This window comes from Astatotilapia calliptera, chromosome 13, assembly GCF_900246225.1.
Source record: "Astatotilapia calliptera chromosome 13, fAstCal1.2, whole genome shotgun sequence".
Taxonomy (NCBI): Eukaryota; Metazoa; Chordata; class Actinopteri; order Cichliformes; family Cichlidae; genus Astatotilapia; species Astatotilapia calliptera.
In genome coordinates, this window is record NC_039314.1 from 32,915,408 (window position 1) to 32,938,709 (window position 23,302).

The window sequence follows — 23,302 nt, forward strand, 5'->3', positions numbered from 1 at the left end:
TGGACAGGTCAGGTGTTAATGGGAAGACCTGGTTAAAAATTGCACTACTGTGTTCAGTTATACACCGTTTTGTGATCACTGTTGTTGATATATTTGTGTGGGCTGAGATTTTACTTTCAAAGAAAACACAGTAATGATCAGACAGGCCCACATCAGACACAGTAACCTTTGAAATGCTCAGGCCCTTGGAGATCAGTAGGTCAAGAGTGTGTCCTCTATTATGTGTGGCCTCTGTTACATGCTGAGTCAGCCCAAAGTTGCCCAGAGTGTTACTCAGGTCTTTAGTCCCTTTGTCCTGAGGGTTGTCCACATGGATGTTAAAATCCCCAACAATAATTACACAGTCGAAATCAACACAGATCACAGACAGCAGTTCACTGAGGTCATTAAAAAAGTCTGTGCAGTATTTGGGAGGCCTGTAAACATTAAGAAACACAACTTTGGATGGGGCCTTCAGCTGTAAAGCCACATATTCAAAAGACTGAAAACTTCCAGGAGATAGCTGCTTACATTGAAATGATTCATTAAATAAGACAGCAACCCCTCCTCCTCTCCTGCTCACCCTGGCCTCACTGATAAAACTGTAGTTAGGAGGGGTCGTCTCGATGAGAACAGCTCCACTGTTACTTTGGTCCAACCAAGTTTCAGTTAAAAACATAAAATCAAGGCTGTGCTCAGTGATTAAATCATTAATTAAAAATGTTTTCCCAGCTAAAGATCTAACGTTTAATAAAGCCAACTTAAGTGTTTTAGAGGTATTACTTGTCCCCTCGTGTTTGGGAGCAGTCTGTGGCACACAAGGTATGTTTACTATGTTTAAAGATCTTTTAGAGTGCAGCTCTCTGTGTTTTGACCAGGCCACATGTCTCCTGTCACCTAAAAGTACAGAGATTTTAAAACCTTCTAGTAAACAGGGTCCCAGCTTCTCCTGGGAAAAGTCACCACTGCCATAATCCTCGCAGCCCGGACCCTCCACACATCACACATCAGACTGCGGAGACAAAGCATGAAGGTGGTAAGGAGGAACTAAGGGGGGCGAGGCTGGGCAATGTGACTTCGATTGCTCTGTTGAGGGTGGGGCTCGATGGCGAACCTTTGGCCGCTCTGGTGGGGGGTTTATGGGGGACAAAAAGGGATTGGGCCGGGGGGTAGATCTGAGCCCAGCATTGACCCGCTCCATCATCTCCTCGGTGAATTAGACGTAGGCTGTCGGGGATTCCCATGATGCATTGAGTTTTTCCTTTCCAGTCACCTTTCTCACTCACTATGTGTTAACAGACCTCTCTGCATCAAATCATATCTGTTATTAATCTCTGTCTCTCTTCCACAGCATGTCTTTATCCTGTTTTCCTTCTCTCACCCCAACCAATCACAGCAGATGGCCCCGCCCCTCCCTGAGCCTGGTTCTGCCAGAGGTTTCTTCCTGTTAAAAGGGAGTTTTTCCTTCCCACTGTCGCCAAAGTGCTTGCTCATAGGGGGTCATATGATTGTTGGGTTTTTATCTGTATCTATTATTGTACGATCTACTCACAATATAAAGCGCCTTGAGGCGACTTTTGTTGTGATTTGGTGCTATATAAATAAAATTTAATTAAATTGAATTGAATTTTGTATTTTGTAAGTGTTTTGGATTTTGTAAGTGTTTTGGATTTTATACGTGTTTTGGAGTTTGTACATGTTTTGTCTCTAGGGGCCACCGTAAGGTGCCATCTTCAGTCTCAGCTGACTGCAGGTTTCCAACCTTAAACAGGACATTTACACAATGACTGAAACCAGCACCACTGAATGAACAGTGTCATGACCATTGATCAACAACCACTGATCAAGAAGGTGACGTGATGACGAAATGTTTCTCACACTGAAAACGTCCAGATGAACAGAATAAACTTCTTGGGATTTCTGAGCAACTTTAGGCTCATGCAGAGGTCACATCAGTTGGCTTTGTTTGGTCCCTGCTGAAGTCTTGGTGGTTTGAAGTTGGCGTGTGTGTGTGTGAGAAAGAGTGAAAGAGAAAGAAAGCTCTAACTATATATGAAGCCCTTTATGAGTTTGCATAGATGCTTTTTGTATTAAAATGAGTTCATTCACGCTCTGAATCTGGTCCTCGTGTTGGGACCGATGGGGAGCACATCATTGATGTTTAGGAGACAGCTCAGATTCATTATGTGACTAAACAGGAAAACAAAGAATTTGTACAGCTTTTGTTTTTTTTCTACTAACAAAGAAGTAAAACTGAAGCATATCATATATCATACTCGTCTGCTTGAACCTTGGGTCAACACCTGAACGTGGACCGAGGTGGAACAATCTCCACCCACTGATAAGATAAACCATAAACCTTTGAGCTGCAACACGTCACCATCAGCTGACTTTAAAGGTTTGTTTTCGTCAACTGAAACCAGCAGAGAGCTCAGAGGTACATCAGAAGCAGGATGAAGAGAGGAGCCCAGGGGGGTCTATGTAATACTGGACTGGAGCTGGAGGACATGACAGGAAGAACCGTCCAGGTGAGTGGGATTTTCCTCATATGCAGCCAGCTGGAGCTTAACTCCTCAATGCTTAAAAATATTTGTACTCATAAAAACTTTATTCGATTGCTTGGTGGGTGTCTTTAACAGACTTTAGCAGAAAAAACAGTGTATCCAGGTGTCCTCAGGTATTTACTTGTCCTCAGGAATCAGGGTGTCCACAGGGATCCAGGTCCTCTGTGTCAGCAGCAGCTTGGTGGGTGTCTTATTACAGAGGTCGCTGGAGGCAGAAAAGAAGAAAGCTTACAGGTAAGTCCAGCTGAGCTCAGTCGTTGCAACAAGTCTGAGTTTGGTCTTCATCAAAGCTTCTTTTTCAGGATTTCAGGTGGAGGTCAAATACTGTGGTCTGGCTGAGGATGATGAAGATGACAAAGAGCAGAGGGACAAAATAGACAACATCAACAAAAACCAACAACTCAACAAAAAACTGCTCGATCACTTCAGACATCTGGCTGCAACCAACCAGGACACTGACCAGGTAACAATCAGTGAGAAGTGTCCGTATAAAATCAAACCATTTTTCTTTTCCTCTGTTTGTATTCATGTTTGTGTGTTTGTTCAGGTGGACCTTCAGCTTCTGGACCGGGCGATCTCAGACGGAGCTGATCCGAACGCCTCAGACAGATATGGACAGACCGTCCTGCACGAGGTCACACGGGAAGTCACTTCTGCCCTGTTAGCCGTTTGTTCACACACCTGCAGGACGGTCACTGAGAGCTTCTGGAGAGCTTGTGCTGTGTCTGTGTGGTACAGGTGTGTGTCTGCAGAGAACTAATGCAGGTACGTGTGTGTTCAGATCTCCAGAGCGTGGAGCGTGGATGTGATGCGGTTCTTCCTAGACCGGGGCTCAGACCTCCTGCGGCCAGATCAGTTTGGAGTCACTGCGCTGCATGTGGCCTCGGCGCTGGACTATCAGGACATGGTGCAGTTCCTGCTGGACCGAAAAGGTCTGTGGACACTAAAGCATGAACAGTGTGTGATGGGAAGTCATGTGATAGAGTCACATGACTGCATGTGTGTTATGATCAGCTGATCCGGAGGCTCGCACCTTTCTGGACAAGCAGACCCCGCTTCACTACGCTGCGAAGAATGATGCCGTCGGTTCGATCAGGCTTCTGCTGCAGGCCGGAGCCTCCATCAGCTGCACCGACTACAAACGCAGGACACCACTGCAGCTCGCCGCTAACGCAGGTACCACTGACACACACTGCAAAAATTGCCTGTTTAGAAATAAGGAAAAATAATAATTGACTTTAAAGAAGATCCTGACTATAATAAGTGAAATAAGATAATTACACTCGATAAGATTTCTTGAAATAAGAAAAATTATGTAGACAAGTATGTTTGAAGTCAGATCAACTGAAAACAAACCCGTCAGTAATGCTTTCAGTGTTGTTTCTTTTTCACTTTGAGAGGAAGGATCTTCTGGTCACCCGTCTGTCACAGGGCTAACAGTCTTGCCTGTGGACGATTTGGAATAAGCGATTAACTTCAATCTTTGGACTGTGGGAGAGAACCCAGAGGGGAGGCACAAGGCAGATGCTGGAGTTGAACTCAGAACCTTCTTGATGGAGGGAGTGGTGCTAGCTACTGGACCAGTTTCCTGTCCATGTTTTTAAAAGTCTGTACAAGAAAAAACTGCACTGCAAAAATCGATTTTCAAGAAAGTAAAAAAAAAACTTTGTTTCTGAACATTTTTTCGTATTTTTTGTCTAAAAAGAAACCATATTCTTACCAAGCAAAATTAAGCACATGCTAGGAAAATATGTCTAACTTTTCTATAATAAGATATTTCAGAGACAGACACTATCTCTACTTTTAAGATTAGGCTTAAAACTTTCCTTTTTGTTAAAGCATATAGTTAGGGCTGGACCAGGTGACCCTGAATCCTCCCTTAGTTATGCTGCAACAGGTGTAGGCTGCCGGGGGATTCCCATGATGCACTGGGTGTTTCTTCTTCAGTCAGCTTTTCACTTATTTACTTCGTTGCATTTGATTATTCGTTATTATTAACCCTTGGCTCTCTTCCACAGTACTTCTTTGTTGCGTCTTCCTCTGCTAACCTCCAGATGGCCCCGCCCCTTCCTGAGCCTGGTTCTGCCAGAGGTGTCTTCCTGTCAAGAGGAAGTTTTTCCTTCCCACTGTCTGATTGTAATCATCTCTTTGTGTCTTCAGAGCGTAGTGATGCAGCTCGTGTGCTGTTGGAGCTCGGGGCGGAGGCGGGGCTGAAGGACTCTGATGGACAGTTCTGTATAACAGCTCTGATTGGCCGGATGAGCCCAGTGGTATAACGTCCCACATAAAAACAACACAGCTGTGATTCGTTCACAGACATTGTTATGTAACATGTGGTTGTGTTTAGGCTCAGCTGGCTCTCAGTCAGTTCCATGTTTTCGACCGAATGACCAGGCAGCACTACTACTACCTGAACCTGCTGGAACCAGAACTACACTCACCTGAGGACCAGCTGTCAGGTGATACTACAGTGTGCAGTCTGGCGTACAGCAGCCTCACAACTGCAGTAGTACTTCTGCAGTAGTGTTGATATTACAGCTGCTGGTCTTGCCTAACACCCCTCTGTCTGTCTGTAGGTGTGTGGGTCGGTGAGCCAATGTCTCCGGTAAGTTTCAACAGTAAGTGAAGGGATTCAAACCTCGGCATCCCCATTAGCACCACCTGAGCTACATTTAAAGAAAAAAAATCATCTTGTCCAGAGGGATCCCCATGATTTAATAAGGCATCCTATAATATTACTCATGGATTAGTGTCCTCTTAAACTAAAATTAGGATCAAACTGTAGAAAAAAAAATGATGATGATGCAGATGTTTACTGGGAGTTGGGGCGTCTACATGACTGAGTCAGGTTCCTTCACTAAGTGCCTGTCTGAAGTTCTAAACAGCTCTTTGGATCAACTCCTCGTCCTCTGAAGGATGTATGATGGTGTGGGTACACATCTACTCTGTGGCCTTGGGATCACCGCTCTGCTTTTTGTGTTGATGCGGTTATTTTAGCCTCATTGAGCTATCCTGATGGTTCACTGTCGAGCGTGAAGGGCAGAAAAGAGAACGCCTCAGGTTTAAGGTCATAGTCCTCAATAGGAAAAGGGTGGAGGCCGTACTCCAGAACAGGGACAAAGTGGAGGAGTTTAAGTATGTTGGGTTCTTGTTTAAGTGAGGGCAGACACATGTCAACACATAGTTTAGCACCATGACTGCAGTGACACTGTAGCTTTGGTGAAACCAAAGGTGTCCATTTACCAGCTGATCTACTCCCACCCTCATCTACACTCACAATAGTGATGGGATTTCCGGCTCTTTTTGGAGAACCGGCTCTTTTGGCTCGGCTCACTAAAAAGAGCCGGCTCTTCAGGTTGTTTTGTTGCTTTAATTAATTTATTATTAACAATAATATAAAATTATGCACAAAAGGAATTACTAATGTAAAAAAAAGTGGTTTTATTTATATATGTTTATATATAAATATATACGGTAGCCCCTAGAGACAAAGCACATACGAACGGCAAAACACATTTCTAGCGTTAACTGAAATTCCAAAACAGAGCTACATCACTTAAATTACACAATTGAAAGCATATGTGTATTGTTTGTGTATTTATACTAGAGATGGACCGATCCGATATTACGTATCGGTATCGGTCCGATACTGACGTAAATTACTGGATCGGATATCGGAGAGAAATAAAAAATGTAATCCAATCCATTAAATATCAAAAAAAGCACCTCACAAAACTTGCGACACAGCGTAACTCGCCTCATAACCGTAGCACGTTGCAGCAGTATGTGTCACGTGATAGAACGGCTGTGTGTATTTGTAGCCTCGCTACCAAACCGGCATTTCATCTCCGAGGAAGTTATCCCAGAGAGAAGTAAAGCAAGTGTGTAAGTTCATCTCTGAATGTTTGTAAAGCATTCCCACGTTAAGCTTAACAACCGATATATGGAGCGACTGCCTCTTCTTGCTGCTACTTCAATCATGAAACTGAACAATGATCTGATCAGCTGATCGGCTTTTCTGTCGCGAGTCCGTCTCTCTTGTTTGTTTTTGCACCAGAAAGAGGAAACCAGCGGCTGAACAACAGCAGCACGTTTAACCTTGATAAGCTGTTGTTAGAATTTATTTAATATTACTTTCTACACCAGGTTCTTTTTCTACGCAGCTGACGGCTGGTAATTGTGCAGGGGCGGATCTAGCAAAGGGGGGCCGATAGGGCATTAACAGGGAAAAGGGGGCACAAAGACATACTTTTCTTTCTTATTCTCATTTAAAATGTCTAGCTTTTAATAAATATTTATCTGAATCTTACACCCAAGTTTTAATCTGATCTAAAATGTATAGAAGTCCATTACTGTATATAGTAACTGTTAAGTCTAATATATCCTAGTAAGCTATAGTATTTTTTCCTTTGGGAAGATACCATCTGTGCAGTCTGCAGTTCTGTTGAAGAAAGATGTTGAATCTATTTAATTATTCTTGAAAAATAATTTATTTCTGTGCATTTTTTTTCACACTGCATCAAATTAACGTTGATTACGTCGATTAAGCATCATGAGGCGGAGGGTGGGGGGTGGTTCCCTATTTTTTTTTGCTGGGAGTTGGAACCCTATTAGTTAGGTTGCTTAATATTTCTGCTAAGTACTCTTTAAAATACCAGAATAGGAAGGATGGAGCAGGTTTAAGTTTATTAGATTGATCAGTTTTGCTAAACTATGAAATATTTTGGGTGCAGTGTATTTTTTACATACAGGTATAACAGAATAGTATTATTGTTGTTTTTTATTTAAACTTGAGTATGAACTTATACAAAATGCAGCAAGATATTTAAAAAAGTTTTATTGATTAAAAAACACACTATATCGGATTCATATCGGTATCGGCAGATATCCAAATTTATGATATCGGTATCGTATCGGACATAAAAAAGTGGTATCGTGCCATCTGTAATTTATACACAAGCACTCATATATATTCAAATAATTTAAAAAAAAAAATTTTATTTACCTGTTACTACCACACACCAAATCCGGTCATTGGTAATTCTTGGCTTATGTAGCCACTAGGTAACAAAAGCTCAACACTGCGCCCTAGCATACTGGAGCACTTCTGTTGTGTTTTGTTTGTGCTATGGAGTTTTTACGTGTTTTGGAGTTCGTACGTGTTTTGGAGGTTTTACGTGTTTTGGAGTTCGTACGTGCTTCGGAGTTTTTACGTGTTTTGGAGTTTTTACGTGTTTTGGAGTTCGTATGTGTTTTGGAGTTCGTAGGTGCTTTGGAGATTGTACGTGCTTCGGAGTTTGTAGGTGTTTTGGAGTTTGTACGTGCTTCGGAGTTTGTATATGTTTTGGAGTTTGTACGTGTTTTGGAGTTCGTAAGTTTTTTCGAGTTTTTACGTGTTTTGGAGTATTTACCTGCTTCGGAGTTTGTACGTGTTTTGGAGTATTTACCTGCTTCGGAGTTTGTATGTCCTTCGGAGTTTGTATGTCCTTCGGAGTTTGTACGTGTTTTGGAGTTTTTACGTGTTTTGGAGTTCGTACGTGTTTTGGAGTTTGTACGTGCTTTTTCTCTAGGGGCCACCATAAATATACTTTTATTTATTCACTCCGCATAAAATGTAATAAATAAATCATATATCCTGTGCTACTGCGAGTGTAACTACCGCCCCTCCCCCCTCTTCCCAGCGCAAAGCACAAGGCTTGCATGCGGAGTGAAGTGGAAAAAAGTGAGAGAGAAAGAAAAAAAAAACCCACAGCTCCCAATAAGGAGCCGACTCGCGTTGTTCACTTCAAAGATCCAGCTCTAAGAGCCGTTTCTCTCGTGACCGACACATCACTAGCTCACAAGCTGTGCTTAGTGACCAAAAGTATAAGACTGAAGATAAATGAAGCAGAAACAAGCTTCCTCTGCAGAGGATCTGGGCTCAGCCTTACAACAGGGCAGGAGCCTGGAGTAGAGCCACTACCACTACACTACTTAAAACGGCTTCTAGTATGTGTCAACACAATTCTCATCATCCTTGGGCTAGGAGTCATTGCTTGAATAATTCATGGGTCAGAGTTCAGAGGGTCAATAACCAAAACCATCCAGTGAAAATGGTCAGGTACAAGGACTGTACTGAACATGAGTGAAAAGCAGCCAATGTCCAAAGAGGAACAAAATAAAATACATAAGCAATGGCTCATGACTTTTGCACAGCACTGCTTGACGGAGCTTAAGAACCAGTGCAGGTTATTTTTGTTTGATGGCATCAGTGCACAGAGGATTTTATTTTACGTGCTATAAATGCAGTCGGACATCAGCTGTACCTGTATCTGTTCAAGCTGCAGATGGTGATTCAGGAGGAGAAACTTGATCTCATCATGAATCCCGTCTTCCTCAAACTGATCCACGTCAAATGGAATCTCTACGGCAGGTAAAGTCTCTCTGACTGATGGTTATGTCAGGTGATAGGACACTTTTCTACCTGCATGTCTGTCTGTCCTGCTGACAGGTTTGGGGCATGGCTTCTCCTTATCCTTAACTTCCTGTTTAATGTTTCCTGGACGACTGTCGCTATCTCAGTGTCTGTCCACCGAGACTCACCTGATCGTTATGTCCTCCCCGAGGTAACCTGTCTGTCACACCTAACCTATCTATCTATGTGTCACCTGTGTATCTCTCACATGCGTTACTCTAACATTTATGTTACACCTGTCTGCCTCAGGACTGGTGGTGTGTCCTCTTTGTGGTCTTGGCGCTCCTGTTGACCCTAGAGGAAGTGCTAAGGGATGTGCGGGACATCCTGCGCTCAAGGAAAAAGCTCCACCTCTGGCAGCAGTTGGTGAAGCATCGTCTCCAGAGTGACCTGAGCTGCTCACATCCCATGTGGCCACAGGTAGGAATCAGGATGATGTGATGGACAGGAACAGGAAGTATCAGATATTTCAGGTGTATGTCTGTGAAGGTTCTCAGTCATCCAGGTCATCGTAGTCAAAGGAGCTTGCAAAGAAAAGTGTCTGGACTTCTTTAAGTTACTTGAAGACGTTTCACCTCTCATCCGAGAAGCTTCTTCAGTTCTAAGGTCAAATGGTGGAGAGTCCCAGATGTAGACAAAGCAGAGTTGTTCCTAAGAGCCTGCGCCTTGGATCCACTGTCAGGGGATACAGAGCAGACTTGATTCTACAGAGAGCACAAAATCACCTTTTAAGTGAAAGGATAAGACAGGTCCATTTCACTATAGATGCCCTCCAGATCAAGATCAGCCAGACCCTGCAGGAACTGGAAACCCTTCTACCCTCTCCAATCTTAGAAGAGGTTTACAAGTTTGTGGACAAGGCTCAGCGGGCCCAACACTCTAAAGGAAAAGAAAGACAACGCAGGAAATTTCACACCTTGCTTTCAAAAACACACACTCCTCATCCCGAACCTACACAACCCAGAGAAGAAAACACACCTGAAGACAGTCAGGAGAAATGGGTTAAGAACTTTTCAGACAGGATTCTCACTGAACCTGAAAAGAGAGTATTAGCCAAAGGACTATATTTTTCCATTTCTCCACAACAGTTGCCCATAGTGGACCTCATCACAGCCACAGAAACCGCCATACGGATTAATAAATTATCACAGACAGAAGCAGAGCAAATCAGGATGAAAGTCTCAGCCACGCTCTCCAGTGCCAAAGTCCCTCCATCCAACCTCACAATACAGGAAAAGAAGGCCGTTGCTTCCCTGAGCAAAGACCACAGCATCACTGTTTTACGAGCTGATAAGGGAAGATGCACCGTGGTCCTAAACACTACAGATTACCATACAAAGATCACTACTCTCCTCAGTGACAACAATACCTACGAAGCCTTAAAGCGAGACCCCACAAGCAGCTACAAAAAGAAAGTTATAGTTTGCCTTCAAGACTTTGAAAAGGACAAAATTATTGACCACCTTACATATCACCGCCTTTACCCAGGGGATGCCATACCCTGCATTTACGGACTTCCTAAAATCCACAAGGAAGCTGTCCCACTCAGACCCATAGTCAGTAGCATAAACTCAGCCACTTATAACATTGCTAAACACCATCAAGAACTCCACCGACTTCACCGACAAGGTCCAGAAACTTACCCTGGATCCAGATGAAACCATGGTGTCCTTTGATGTAGTCTCTCTCTTCACTTGCATACCCACCACGGAGGCCGTGGAGACTGTCAGAAAACGACTACAAGAAGACGGCTCCTTGGAAGACAGGACCAACTTCACACCCGATCAGATCTGCACACTGTTAAACCTCTGCCTCACCACTACATATTTCAAATACAACGAAGGCTTCTACAGACAAAAACATGGCTGTGCCATGGGCTCCTTCGTGTCACCTATTATAGCCAACCTTTACATGGAGGAAGTGGAAAGGAAGGCTCTTGGCTCTTTCAAAGGAAGAGTACCCAGCCACTGGTACAGATATGTGGACGACACCTGGGTCAAAATCAAGACACAAGAAGTGGAATCTTCACTGCGCACATTAACGCTGTGGATAAAAACATCAAGTTCACCAGGGAAGACACAAAGGACAACTGTTTGCCTTTCCTGGACTGCGCTGTGCACATTGAAGAGAACGGCAACCTCAACATCGAAGTTTACCGGAAGCCCACACACACGGACCAGTACCTCCTCTTTGACTCCCATCACCCTCTGGAACACAAACTTGGAGTAATCAGGACCCTACACCACCGGGCAGAACATGTTCCCTCTAAGCCTGAAGGAAAAAAGAAGGAACACACACATGTAAAGGAAGCACTCAAAACGTGCGGCTATCCTAAATGGGTGTTCTTAAAGTCAGCAAAGAGGCACAGAAAAGAAGACCAGACACCAGCGAGGGAGGATAAGAAGGACAGACGCAACAACATTGTCATCCCCTATGTATCAGGTGTATCAGAGAAACTCAGGAGTTTTCTCCAAGCATGACATCCCAGTGTATTTCAGACCCAGCAACACGCTCAGACAAAAACTGGTTCACCCGAAAGACAAAACGCCAAAACACAGACTTAACAATGTGGTGTATGCTGTACAGTGCAGCGAGGAATGCCCAGACCTCTACATTGGAGAGACCAAACAGCCACTTCACAAGCGCATGGCACAACATAGTAGAGCCACCTCCACAGGACAAGACTCAGCAGTCCATCTGCATTTAAAAAAGGTCAAAGGTCACTCTTTTGAAGATGCCAATGTTCACATTTTGGACAGAGAGGACAGATGGTTTGAAAGAGGAGTGAAAGAAGCCATCTATGTCCACTGTGAGCGACCATCTTTGAACAGAGGCGGGGTTTACGACACCAACTCTCTGCCATCTATAATCCAGTTTTGAGATCCCTTCCCAGACGCCTTAACGCCCACTCACATCCTGGGCCAGCTGACCTCAGGAATTCGCATGATAAGGTGGGGCCAGGTTTCACAATGAACACACCCAAAACTCTGGCTGATTGGGACCCACACCCAGTTTCACACCTTGGCTCAGGCGATTAGAGGATCATCAGGGGGTCCTTTTGTCCCTCTGTGGGGGGTCACTCCCACTAGGTTTATATCTGGGACTCTCCACCATCTGACCTTAGAACTGAAGAAGCTTCTCGGATGGGAGGTGAAACGTCTTCAAGCAACTTAAAGAAGTCCAGACGCTTTTCTTTGCAAGCTCCTTTGACGTTTCAGGTGTATGTTGTGTTTACAGGAGAGAGAGTTTCTACTAAACCAGTTCAAACTGGTTGACAGGAAGAGAGGAAGCTACTGCCGGGACCTGTGGTACTGACACACACACACACACACAGAACAAAAACCAAATGTAATCATGTGTGAAACAATCACTTTATTACATTTTAGCTTCACTATGTCCCAGTGTGAATGCATGGTCAGAGCAATCAGAAAGAGTATCTGCATCACAATGGACATCAGGTGTGCAGATCAATATCACAGCAAGAAATCAGGACATTGAAACCCCCACCATCAAAAGTATAACGCAGAGAAATCAGGTTCAGCTCTAGTATCTACTATCTAGTATCTAGTATCAGTCCACATTAATCCACTGAAGGAGGCGGAGAAAAAGCTCAGAAAAGGTTAAAATATGGTTGGTGTGATCTTTAAATGATCATTTGCATGGATCAATGAAAAAGGAAGAAATTCATCATCAGCTGAGCAGGGGGTAGATAAGAGAAAAGAGTGAAAACGTCAAAAGAGCATCTGGCTGTACTTTTGTGATTGTTGAGAATGAGAAGCTAAGTGCATCATTTTTTAAAAATAGCAGCTGGATAAAGAGAAAATTGCTTCCTTGAAAGAGAATAAATGTGCAGTTCAGTATTGAATATTAAATGGTAAATGGCCTGTATTTATATAGCGCTTTACTAGTCCCTAAGGACCCCAAAGTGCTTTACATATCCAGTCATCCACCCACACACATTCACACACTGGTGATGGCAAGCTACATTGTAGCCACAGCCACCCTGGGGCGCACTGACAGAGGCGCGGCTGCCTCGCCTCTGTCAAAAATTTACTATTACAAAAAAATAAACTATACATAAAGTGTGTTTGAATGGCAGCGTTGCAGAAATGTGTGCATGTAGCACAGAGCCATGGCTTGGAGTCTGAATGAGTCTCACAGGCCTGATAGTGCGCTTCTAGCCATTCATAATTATAATTACAATTTATAATTCTTAATTTGTTTAATCTGCTGCTCTCCGTAAATAAGCACAAGCAGGAATGTTGAACTTTTAACTGTGTTTCAATAACTTTTACAGCTTTTCCTTCTGATAAAAACCTCCCTTATGGCCATTCATACAACACAAAGTCATGAAGCCATAAACCATTAAATGACAGAATAGTTTCTGTTTTTCACTTCCTGCAATAATCATAAAGAGCACAAGTCTGTATAGTTAGAAAAAAAAATCTGAACAGTGTGCGCAATGAGCTAGCAGACCTTTTTCTGTAATTTCACTCATTTATTTCTTATAGTTTAAAGAGTTGTGCTGACAGATTTCCTTCTTTATCACAGCAATTTTTCTTCATCCATCCACTTCTTCTTCATTCACTTATTCGGGGCATGGGTAGCGGGGGCAGCCTAAGCAGAGAAGCCCAGATTCAAGATTCAATTCAAGATTCAAGAGCTTTATTGTCAATACAACAGTATACACAGTATACTGTTTCACCCCAAGCCTCCCATGGTGCATTTATAAGTATATTAAAGATATATCTCCAAGAGATATAAAACTGGGATTTACAAATAAATAACGTGCTAAATTTCGGTAAAATTAAGGTAAGGCAATTAAGGTACTAATCACTAACTACACAATACTAGCTGTATGATAAAGAAAGACAGGACAGAGACAATACAAAGTGGATTGTGCAGCGGTATTGAATACCAGGTTCAAGTTATTGTCAGGATTTTACAGACGAGACATGACAAAGACACGTGCAAAATGTGCAAATGTAGTATAATTTAGATGTGTGCAAACAGGCATATTAAGCAGGTGGATTGTGTAAGTTTAAGTCTTTTGATGAGTATTGTAAGGTATTTATAAGGGTGTTTGTGTTTATCAGTCCTTTTGTGGTAGTGAGATGAGAGCTTTCCCTGCTTGGGGGAAGAAGCTCTTGCAGTGTCTGGTCGTTAAGTTTTGATACTGCGAAACCGTCTGCCAGATGGAAGGAGGGAGAACAGTGCATGTGAGGGGTGGAAAGTGTCCTTCACTATGCTGTTCACACATTGGATAATGTGTTTGTGGTTGAGTTGGGAGATGGGTGGGAGAGGGCCTCCAATGATCCTCTCTGCTGTCCTCACTATCCACTGCAGAGACTTCTTTTCAGCGAGGGTGCAGATCCCGTACCAGATAGTGATGTAGCAGCAGAGGACGCTCTCAATGGTTCCCTGGTAAAATGCTGTGAGAATGCGAGGAGGGTAGGGATGGGCATGGATAAGATTTTTACAATTCCGATTCCATTTTCGATTCTGTTTAACGATTTGATTCTTTATCGATTCTCTTATCGATTCTTATTTTTAAAAAAGGAGAACACTAAGGTCGATTAGCTTAGAACTTTGTTTTATATCTTCTCTTTGAACAAGATAGAAAATTAGGAGTAACGTGGCCTTACAAACCCAACAGTGAGATCTTAAGAGATCCACAGTGATAGGTTTGTAGCTTGAACCTATTCGCTGGAACGTTGAAGACAATATAATTACACAGCAAGCAAGACACAAAGTAGGCAAAGTTCTTCTTGTTACTCATGCATGAGGGAGACCTGCCTGGAGCCAAGTGTTGTCCCACCACTTGACCTCCGTCAGACTCTCAGCCAGCCCACAGCACTCCTTTTATTGTGGTTACATGAATATGCATAGGGTCATTAACATATAACATCTTACATAGGTATACATGTGAACAAAGAATACTGTGTGTGTGTGTGTGTGGGGGGGGGGGGGGGGGGGATCAGAGTGTGACCCCATAAATGACTTCCCTAAACCTGCTGGTCTGGAAGTCCAACAGTTCATCTAAACAAAAGGCACTTAGCCTAAAACAGATACAGCCACGTTTATCCTGCCATAAAACAATAAAACAGGGTATGACCTCTTCTCATGCTCCCAGGATGTAGGTGTGCATTCCAGTGTGGAATACACACCAAGCCTTTGCAGCCTGCTAAAGATCACACATCCTATCACTACACAATTGATTATACACCTCTAAGCATATATGGTTAAATATTTCTAAGCATAAATGACAATCAACAATACAAAACCTAACACACAGCCTCTTCAATGGGGTGTCACAGGGTCCCCAGGAAAAAACATTGTAAATGTAAAATAATAAAATAAATATTCTTCTGTAGCAATAACAAAGTATAACATAAATTATTCTGTAGCAATTACACAAGAATATCCAGTAATGTCCCTGCCTACAATTAAACACATTCACTTACTGAAAACCATCTGCTGTGGCAAACGGCTGCAAGCCTTTGACCACAAACTGAGTCTCTGCTCGGTGACATTCGTCTATCCTGCCTGAAAGGAGACGCTACCGGTAGACTGCAGCGAGAACTGCCAGCATCTGAGCCAGACTCTGTCTCTCTCATCATGGTCACTAAATGCACAGTAATGGCAGGTTTGTAATAAGGCAGATCGCGCTAACATAATATGCACTGTTGTTGATTATTTACCTGCCGCATTAACGGGAGAGGACGTGCAAACGTTACCGCTGCTGCTGGGTTGAGATTCACGAGTCGAGCGGAATTAAAAACACGACATTCATTTAAGGTCATCGCGTGTTTTGTGAGCAAATGCTTTTGCATATTCGTAGTGTTTCCTCCCTTAAATGAAATATCTACTTTGCAAGTATTGCAAGTTGCCCTGTTGTCATCCGTTCTCGTAAAGTATGACCAAATTTTTGAGCGTTTGAGCCGCCGTGTTTCCTGCCAGGTAAATGACGCTCCGCAACGTGCTGACGTCATTCGGGGCGACTGGAATCGATAAGGGAATCGTTTGCAAAAATGACAAACAATCCCAAGGAATTGAAACAGTGGGAACCGGTTCTCAACAAGAACCGGGTTTCGATACCCATCCCTAGAGGAGGTAGACTGGCCTTCTTCAGTTTCCTAAGAAAGTGAAGACGTTGTTGGGCTTTCTTCATGATGGTGGTGGTGTTCAGGTTCCAGGAGAGGTCAGCTGATATGTGCACTCCCAGGAACTTCACACTGTTGACCATCTCAGCAGCAGACCCGTTGATGTGCAGTGGGGTGTGGATCATTGAGCTCTTCCTGAAGTTAGCAACCATCTCTTTAGTCTTCTGAGCATTTAGAGACAGGTTGTTATTCTGATACCAGTCCACCAGGTGTTGTACCTCCTCTCTGTATTCAGACTCATCGTTGTTGATGAGACCCACCACTGTTGTGTCATCTGCAAACTTGATAATGTGATTTGAGCTGTACTGTGCAGTACAGGCATGTGTTAGCAGGGTGAACAGCAGTGCACTAAGCACACAGCCCTGTGGCGATCCTCTTCTCAGTCTTCTGCACTAAGGGACACCCTTCGAACATGGTATTTGTTATGGACAAACTGTTTGCACAGAAATCCAACAACAAAACACTGCTCTGAAGTCTTCCAGTAGGACAATAGAGTCCCCAGGTGGAGCACTCAGGGACACCAATAAGGCTAAACCATCATTTGTCGCATAAGCACAGACAACAGTCAGGACCCGTTCCCCAACCCAAAGGCACAGGGAAGAAATCCTCTCATCCACTGGGAGAAACCCCAACATACATACCTGGTCCCTCACCAGGCAAAGAAGGACTAAGTGGGACAAATAAGTCTCACTCAATAAATTTATAATGATAATAAATTTTATTTATGAAGCACCTTTCAAATGGTAAATGGCCTGCATTTGTATAGCGCTTTTCTAGTCCCTAAGGACCCCAAAGCGCTTCACACTACATCCAGTCATCCACCCATTCACACACTGGTGATGGCAGCTACATTGTAGCCACAGCTGCCCTGGGGCGCACTGACGGAGGCGAGGCTGCTGGACACTGGCGCCACCGGGCCCTCTGACCACCACCAGTAGGCAAACACGGGGTTAGTATCTTGCCCAAGGATATTTGGCATGCAGCCAGGAGGCAGCCTGGGATCGAACCACCGACCTTCTGATTAGTGGCTGACCTGCTCTGCCACCTGAGCTACAGCCACCCGACAAGACACCCAAGGAAAATTAACAATAGAATAAAACACATAATAGAACAAAGACAAAATGAAGAACAATAGAACAAAAGCACAAGATAAAATTAACAAACATTGGGTTCACAGTGAACTTGCAGATTTGAACAGATGGGTTTTGAGTTGAGATTTAAACTGGAGGAGAGAAGCAATGTTTCTTATATGTGGGGTCAGAGAGTTCCACCGCCTGAGAGCAGAGCAGCTCTGGTGATGAGGCGGAAGGAAGGCACAGTAAGCTGGATAGAAGAAGAAGATCGAAGTGAGCGGGCAGAAAAGGTAGTGCATAACAGGTCAGAAAGGTAAGGAGGTGCGAGGTTATGAATGGCCTTGAAGGTGAGCAGAAGAAGTCTGAAAATTATCCAGAATTTCACTGTGAGCCAGTGAAGTTCCTGAAGAACAGGTGATGTGCTGGTAGGAGGGGTTCTGGTGAGAATGCGAGCAGCAGAGTTCTGAACCAGTTGAAGCTGATGGAGGGATTTTTGGGGGAGACCATGAAAGAGAGAATTACAACAGTCAAGGCAGGAGGACAAGAATGGACATAGGCTGTCTCCCAATTCAGGGTCTGCAGCCTTAAAGGCCGCATTTCAAGGCCGATTACGTCACAGCGGCGCGCCGAAGGCTGTCCCAATTCAAAGGCTGCTCGAAATGCGGCCCTGAAATGCCTCCTTCATTTCCCTGAATTTTAAGGCTGTGGCAGAGTAGACTTCGTGGTCCCATATATCCCACAATTCATAGCGCGGCAGTCGGTGTGGAGAATTCTGCCGCAGACGGCAGAAGCGGAGCGGCCGAAGAGTAAACTGTGAAAAGTAAGTACTGAATATTATGTCACTTATTTATGTGCAAATGTTTAATACCATTAAACATTACTGTTGCCCACATGTCGGCAAAGTCATGTGACATTAGTGACGTTTGTACTAACTTGGTTTTAAAGCCTTTACTTTAAAATATACGCCGTTCAATAGCTGAGCTTAATCTCACAGAGAATGATCAAAGCTCATGTAGAAACAAACAAATGAACAAAAGATTTTCTCCTTCATTTCTGTCAAACAAAGCTGTACGACACATTTCCAGCTGTTAGTATCATGGTTGCTAGGAAACCTGGGCAGCGCAACGGAGGCTTTTTTTTTAAAACTTTATTGACAAACAACAGTATCAGCGCAACGGAGGCTAGACCGTCCCATTTCACAAGCCTCGCACTTCCGGCCTTAGCGGTCTTAGAGTACACGGCCCTTGAGGATCGTTGAGGCTGCGTACTTTAAGGCTGCAGACCCTGAATTGGGAGACAGCCATAGACTGGGTGGAAAGAGAAGGACGTAACCTGTTAATGTTGTGTAGATGGAAACAGGCAGAACGGGTGAGATTACTGATGGGAGAGTTAAAGGATAGTGAACTGTCTAGGATGACACCAAGGCTCTTAACCTGAGGAGAAGGGAAAACTGTGGAGTTATCGATAGTGAGAGAGAAATGATTAGCCTTCACTAGGTTGGATTCAGTGCCAATAAGGAGGATTTCAGTTTTATCCTCATTGAGCTTAAGAAAATTAGAGCTGAACCAGGATTTTAGTTCAGATAGGCATTCTGTAGGGAAAGAAGGTGGGAGGGAGGAATCAGGCCTGATTCACCTCAGCAAAAAAGTGAAGATCAAATTTGTGGAAAATGGTACCTAGAGGGAGGATGTAAATTATGAAGAGAAGAGGGCCTAAGACTGAGGCTTGGGGTACACCAGAAGTGACCAGGAATAGATGAGAGCGGAATGATTTCAGCTGAATAAACTGGGACAAGGAGATATGATTGGAAACAGGCTAGGGGTGTGTCAGAAATGCCGAGAGAGAAAAGTCTGTTTAGAAGGATGGAGTGAGAGATGGTGTCGAAGGCTGAGCTCAGATCCAAAAGGACGAGAATGTTGAGAAGACCAGAGTCAGCTCCGAGAGGAAGATCATTAGTAACTTCACGTAAAGCAGTTTCTGTACTGTGACATGAACGAAAACCAGAAATCTCTTGTAAATGTTATTATTAAGCAGGTGTGAATGAAGTTGAGCTGCAACCGTTTTTTCAAGTGTTTTAGAAATGAAAGTTAGGTTAGAAATCAGACGGAGGTTGTTAAAGGGCTAATTTGGACTAATCAGGACTAATTTGTCATGGGAGACCATACCAGGGGCCAAAAGCCCCTTGACAACATAGCCCCTAGGATCCTTGGGACACACAAACCCCTCTGTGACTTCTTTACACCAACAGGAAGTTTCACTACACCCACGGCACCCCAGCTCCACTTGTGCCCATGTTGTTCTCTCCAGGTATCTGTCTGCTCGTCAGTGTTCTCACCCATTTGGCTGCTGTGTGCTTCATTTTACATTTTGAGTCCTTGTCTTTTCGTTTGTTTTTCTCTTCATTAGATTAACTAGATTTTCACAACTGACTTTTGTAAAGTTTCTTTATTCTTTCCCAAATTTTAAAGAAACCTCAACTCTCTGTTGTATTAATTCATTTTTTAATATCTGAAGATGTCGTCTTGTTGGATCATGCTGATGGGTTTGTGTGATTTTTCTGAAGTTTTTACAGATGCATATTTGCTTTTTCAGAGGTTATATTCATGAAATCTTTATTTAAAACTTTTTTAAATCACAAAGCAACACTCTGACTTCAGGAATGTCTTTGACTGGCTGGTGTACTTTCTGCTGACTGCATCGTTCAGTGTCCATGTGGCCGATGTGATTGGACCGTCCACCATTCTTAACACCATGAGTTTGCGTATGTTCTCCATCACCATTGTCTTCCTGTGGTTGCGACTCATGAAACACGTCAGAGGCTTCAGGTACTGAAAAGCTACAGTCTACTGCAGAACCGTATGGCTATTGCACAGATAAAGTTTAGTGTGTACTTGCAGGCTGATGGGGCCGTTCATCGTCATGTTGGGGAAGATTGTTGGGGATGTGATGCGTTTCCTGTTCCTCTACGCGGAGATCTTCATCCCGTATGCCTGCAGCTTCTGGATCATGTTCGGAGGTCTGTGTGTGGGAGTAGGTTGGTGTGTTGGTAGTTGATGACATCATGATAACAGTAAGTTAACCCTGCCCCCAGGGATGGCTTCAGTTCCCAGCATGCAGTCTGTCCTGGGCCTGCTGTACAGTCTGTATCGGATCACTCTGGTGGACGAGTACGAGTACGCTGCCATGGTGGCTGTGGATGATGTCATGGCTCCTGTGCTGTGTGGGACGTTTCTGGCAGCGTCTTCAATCCTGTGTGTTAACCTGCTGATTGCCCTGCTGACTGATACCTTCCAGAGGTCAGAGGTCACACCTGCATTTGATAAAACTTTATGTTGGGGGGCAGAAACTGGGACTGCTGCACCAACAAGCTGAAGTCAATAATCATTTCAGCTTGTTATAAACAGCCGCTGTGAGAGTAGCAGGGGCGGATCTACGGGGGTGGCATGATCCTAGAGCCACCCTAGTTTGCTTAGCAAAATGCTGTTTATTTAAAATAATAAGCTAGCATTTGGACTTTGAGCCTGGCTGCAATTAACACTCAATATAAATTCTAAAACTAAATATATTGCATAGTGTTACCTCCCCTCCTCCACACACACACACACACACACACACACACACACACACACACACACACACACCACTAAAAAGTGGTTTAGCCCATAGCACGGACTGGCTTTATTTCTTGTTGTCAGTAGCAACCGATGCTGACAATTGTCCCACACAATCATTTTGAATCAATACGTGGACATTTTCAGATTTCAGCACAGGCGGTTGGTTGTTACACTCTGGAAATGGAATGAATATGAGTGTTATTAACCCGCTGGGGTCGACACGCGCCGCACCCCCGAATCACGTGACCGATTTAAGCGGACATAGCTACGAGCTGCAGACATGCTGAGTCTCCATTTCAGCTTGTGTTCAAGACTTCAAACTATATGCCAGTTTTCCATTTTATTTTATTTTATTTATTTATTTATTTTTTTAACCTTTATTTAACCAGGAAGATCCCATTGAGAGTTAAAAAATCTTTTTCAAGGGAGACCTGGCCAAGATTGGCTGCAGCAAGTGTCTCACAGTTACAGAAATTACTAAATCAAACACATGCAGCAACAACACACATGCAATACAACTTTCTAAATACTATCTTACGTTTTGTGCGGGAAGAAATGGTGAAAACCACATTTTCTAAGGACAGTGCTTGGATCATCATGTGTGCACCACCAGCTGACAGCTGCTATGAGGTAAACATGCTGCTGTGCATTTTGGACACACATCTACACTTTGGTCTCATCTGTCTGAAGGACATTGTTCCAGAAGTCTTTGTGTTTCTTGATAATGTAACTGCTGATAGAAGCAGCAGGATGATCTGTGAGGTGTACACGTCAACACTCTCTGCTCACATTCAGACTAATGCAGCACTTCCAAGTGCAGAGGGATAATGAGCCAAAGCAACAACGCCACATTTTAGGAAGATACATTTGATTTCTCTGCTTTATGTCTCAGTAAAATCCACTAATTCCAAACATTCTGTCGCCTCATTTCATGTTAAAAATGTCACAATGCCCCAGTCATTCTTAAGAGGATTATGTACAAAAATATATTTTAAAAAATCACATCTTGACTTTATTTAAAATGAGAGAACAAGTGTGTGTGTCTATGTGTTTTAGGGTTCACAATAACTCACAGGCCAATGCTATGATGCAGCAGGCCGCTGTCATCCTGCAGGTGGAGGAATCCATGCCCCTCCTGCGTCATTTCTACGACAACCAGTACATCTCCAGCCACTGCTCGCCATTGGTCGAACCCTCTGATGATGGCATCACAACAAACTTGCATTACCATGATGAGATGGGACGAATTACAGTGCAGATCAAAGTGCGTTTCTGAAGAACAAATTCTGATCTAAAGTCATGTGCTTCAGGTTCTCATGGTATCTGTGTGTCTGCAGGAGGTTCTAGACCAGTTCTTGGTCCTGCAGCGGGAGGCGGAGACCACAGAAGGTCCACGGTTAGCAGAACTCCATCACTACTGACACACAATTCTTCTTCATTCAGCTTCTCTAATGTGGATTCTCATTCAGAGTCCAGATGGACCAGGACCAGCAGAACCAGCAGGAGACCCAGAGGAATAAGTGCCAGCAGAGCCAGGAGCTTCAAGAGGACCATGATAAACAGAATCAGAACCAGGACAACAAAGACAAATGTCGCCAAATCCTACAGAGGCAGACCCAGGAGCTTCAGGCCTTGCGAGCAGAGCTGAAGGAGCTCCAGACTCTGGTCTTGCAGCTGGTTAAAACCAAGACCAACTCTGTATAAGAGCTGTGGGTTAGACTGGGAGGAATGTCAGAACCATTGTTTCATGTTTCTGTTTCTCCAGAATCTCCTCTGGTCCAGGACTTCCTGTTTAATTGTTATTTACAAACTCTCATAAATGAAAATACCAGTAAGAAGTTTGCTAAAGGTTCAGTGTCATTCATCTTTAGCTGGTATTTTGGTAGCCATCTTGGAATGAATGTGGACTGTTATTTGAAAATAAAGTCCCCCCCCGAAAAAATAACATCACAGCTTCATTAATGGTTCAGTCCAGAGACATTAGCTGTGTCCCAATTCAGAGGCCCCATCCTCCTCAGGACCCGGCCTTCACAGTCTACGTGGGCCGGGTTCTCCGAAGACTGAGAAGGCCGGAAGTGTGAGGCTGTGAAATGTGATGGTCTAGCCTTCAGATCTGCGTCACCGCTGTCTCGGTGGAATTTAATAAACTCAGCCGTCTGCTCCTTGCTATCTAAAATATAACAGGACACTGGCGTAAACTCTCGACCATCTCACACTTCTGTTTAATCAGTTTTCTGTTTGACGTTTATTCAGCTGTGTGAAAACTAGAACTTTAATTTCAGCCAAACTGATTTACTCAGAAACAAATAAAACACTGAAAGAAGCCAAACAATAACATTTTTAAGTTATCTAAGTGACTTATATATCATGTTTAACCTGAGTAGTGAAGACTGCAGGGGATTGAAACAGGGGCGGATCTAGAGAAATTTTCTTAGGGTGGCAAAATCAAAGCCTT

At 43.6% G+C, this 23,302-nt stretch overlaps 1 protein-coding gene across 3 annotated transcripts; it reads left to right on the forward strand.

Annotated features, from left to right (window-relative positions):
• The first annotated feature begins 1,892 nt into the window (after positions 1-1,892).
• On the forward strand, positions 1,893-22,984 carry LOC113035475 (transient receptor potential cation channel subfamily V member 5). 3 transcript variants are annotated; one of them, XM_026191066.1, is made up of 19 exons: positions 1,893-2,507; positions 2,675-2,777; positions 2,846-3,006; positions 3,091-3,177; positions 3,325-3,475; positions 3,558-3,719; positions 4,704-4,813; positions 4,891-5,002; positions 5,120-5,148; positions 8,864-8,955; positions 9,034-9,148; positions 9,247-9,417; positions 12,235-12,305; positions 19,939-20,058; positions 20,131-20,249; positions 20,325-20,529; positions 21,904-22,111; positions 22,185-22,243; positions 22,317-22,984. In XM_026191066.1, the coding sequence occupies exons 1-19, from the start codon at positions 2,433-2,435 to the stop codon at positions 22,549-22,551; spliced, it is 2,385 nt and encodes a 794-aa protein (XP_026046851.1). In that variant the 5' UTR covers positions 1,893-2,432; the 3' UTR covers positions 22,552-22,984. The 3 variants fall into 3 exon arrangements, with proteins under 3 accessions (XP_026046851.1, XP_026046850.1, XP_026046849.1); XM_026191065.1 differs by having other exon boundaries at positions 8,870-8,955; positions 19,891-20,058; XM_026191064.1 differs by having other exon boundaries at positions 1,894-2,507; positions 19,891-20,058.
• Positions 22,985-23,302: the final 318 nt, after the last annotated feature.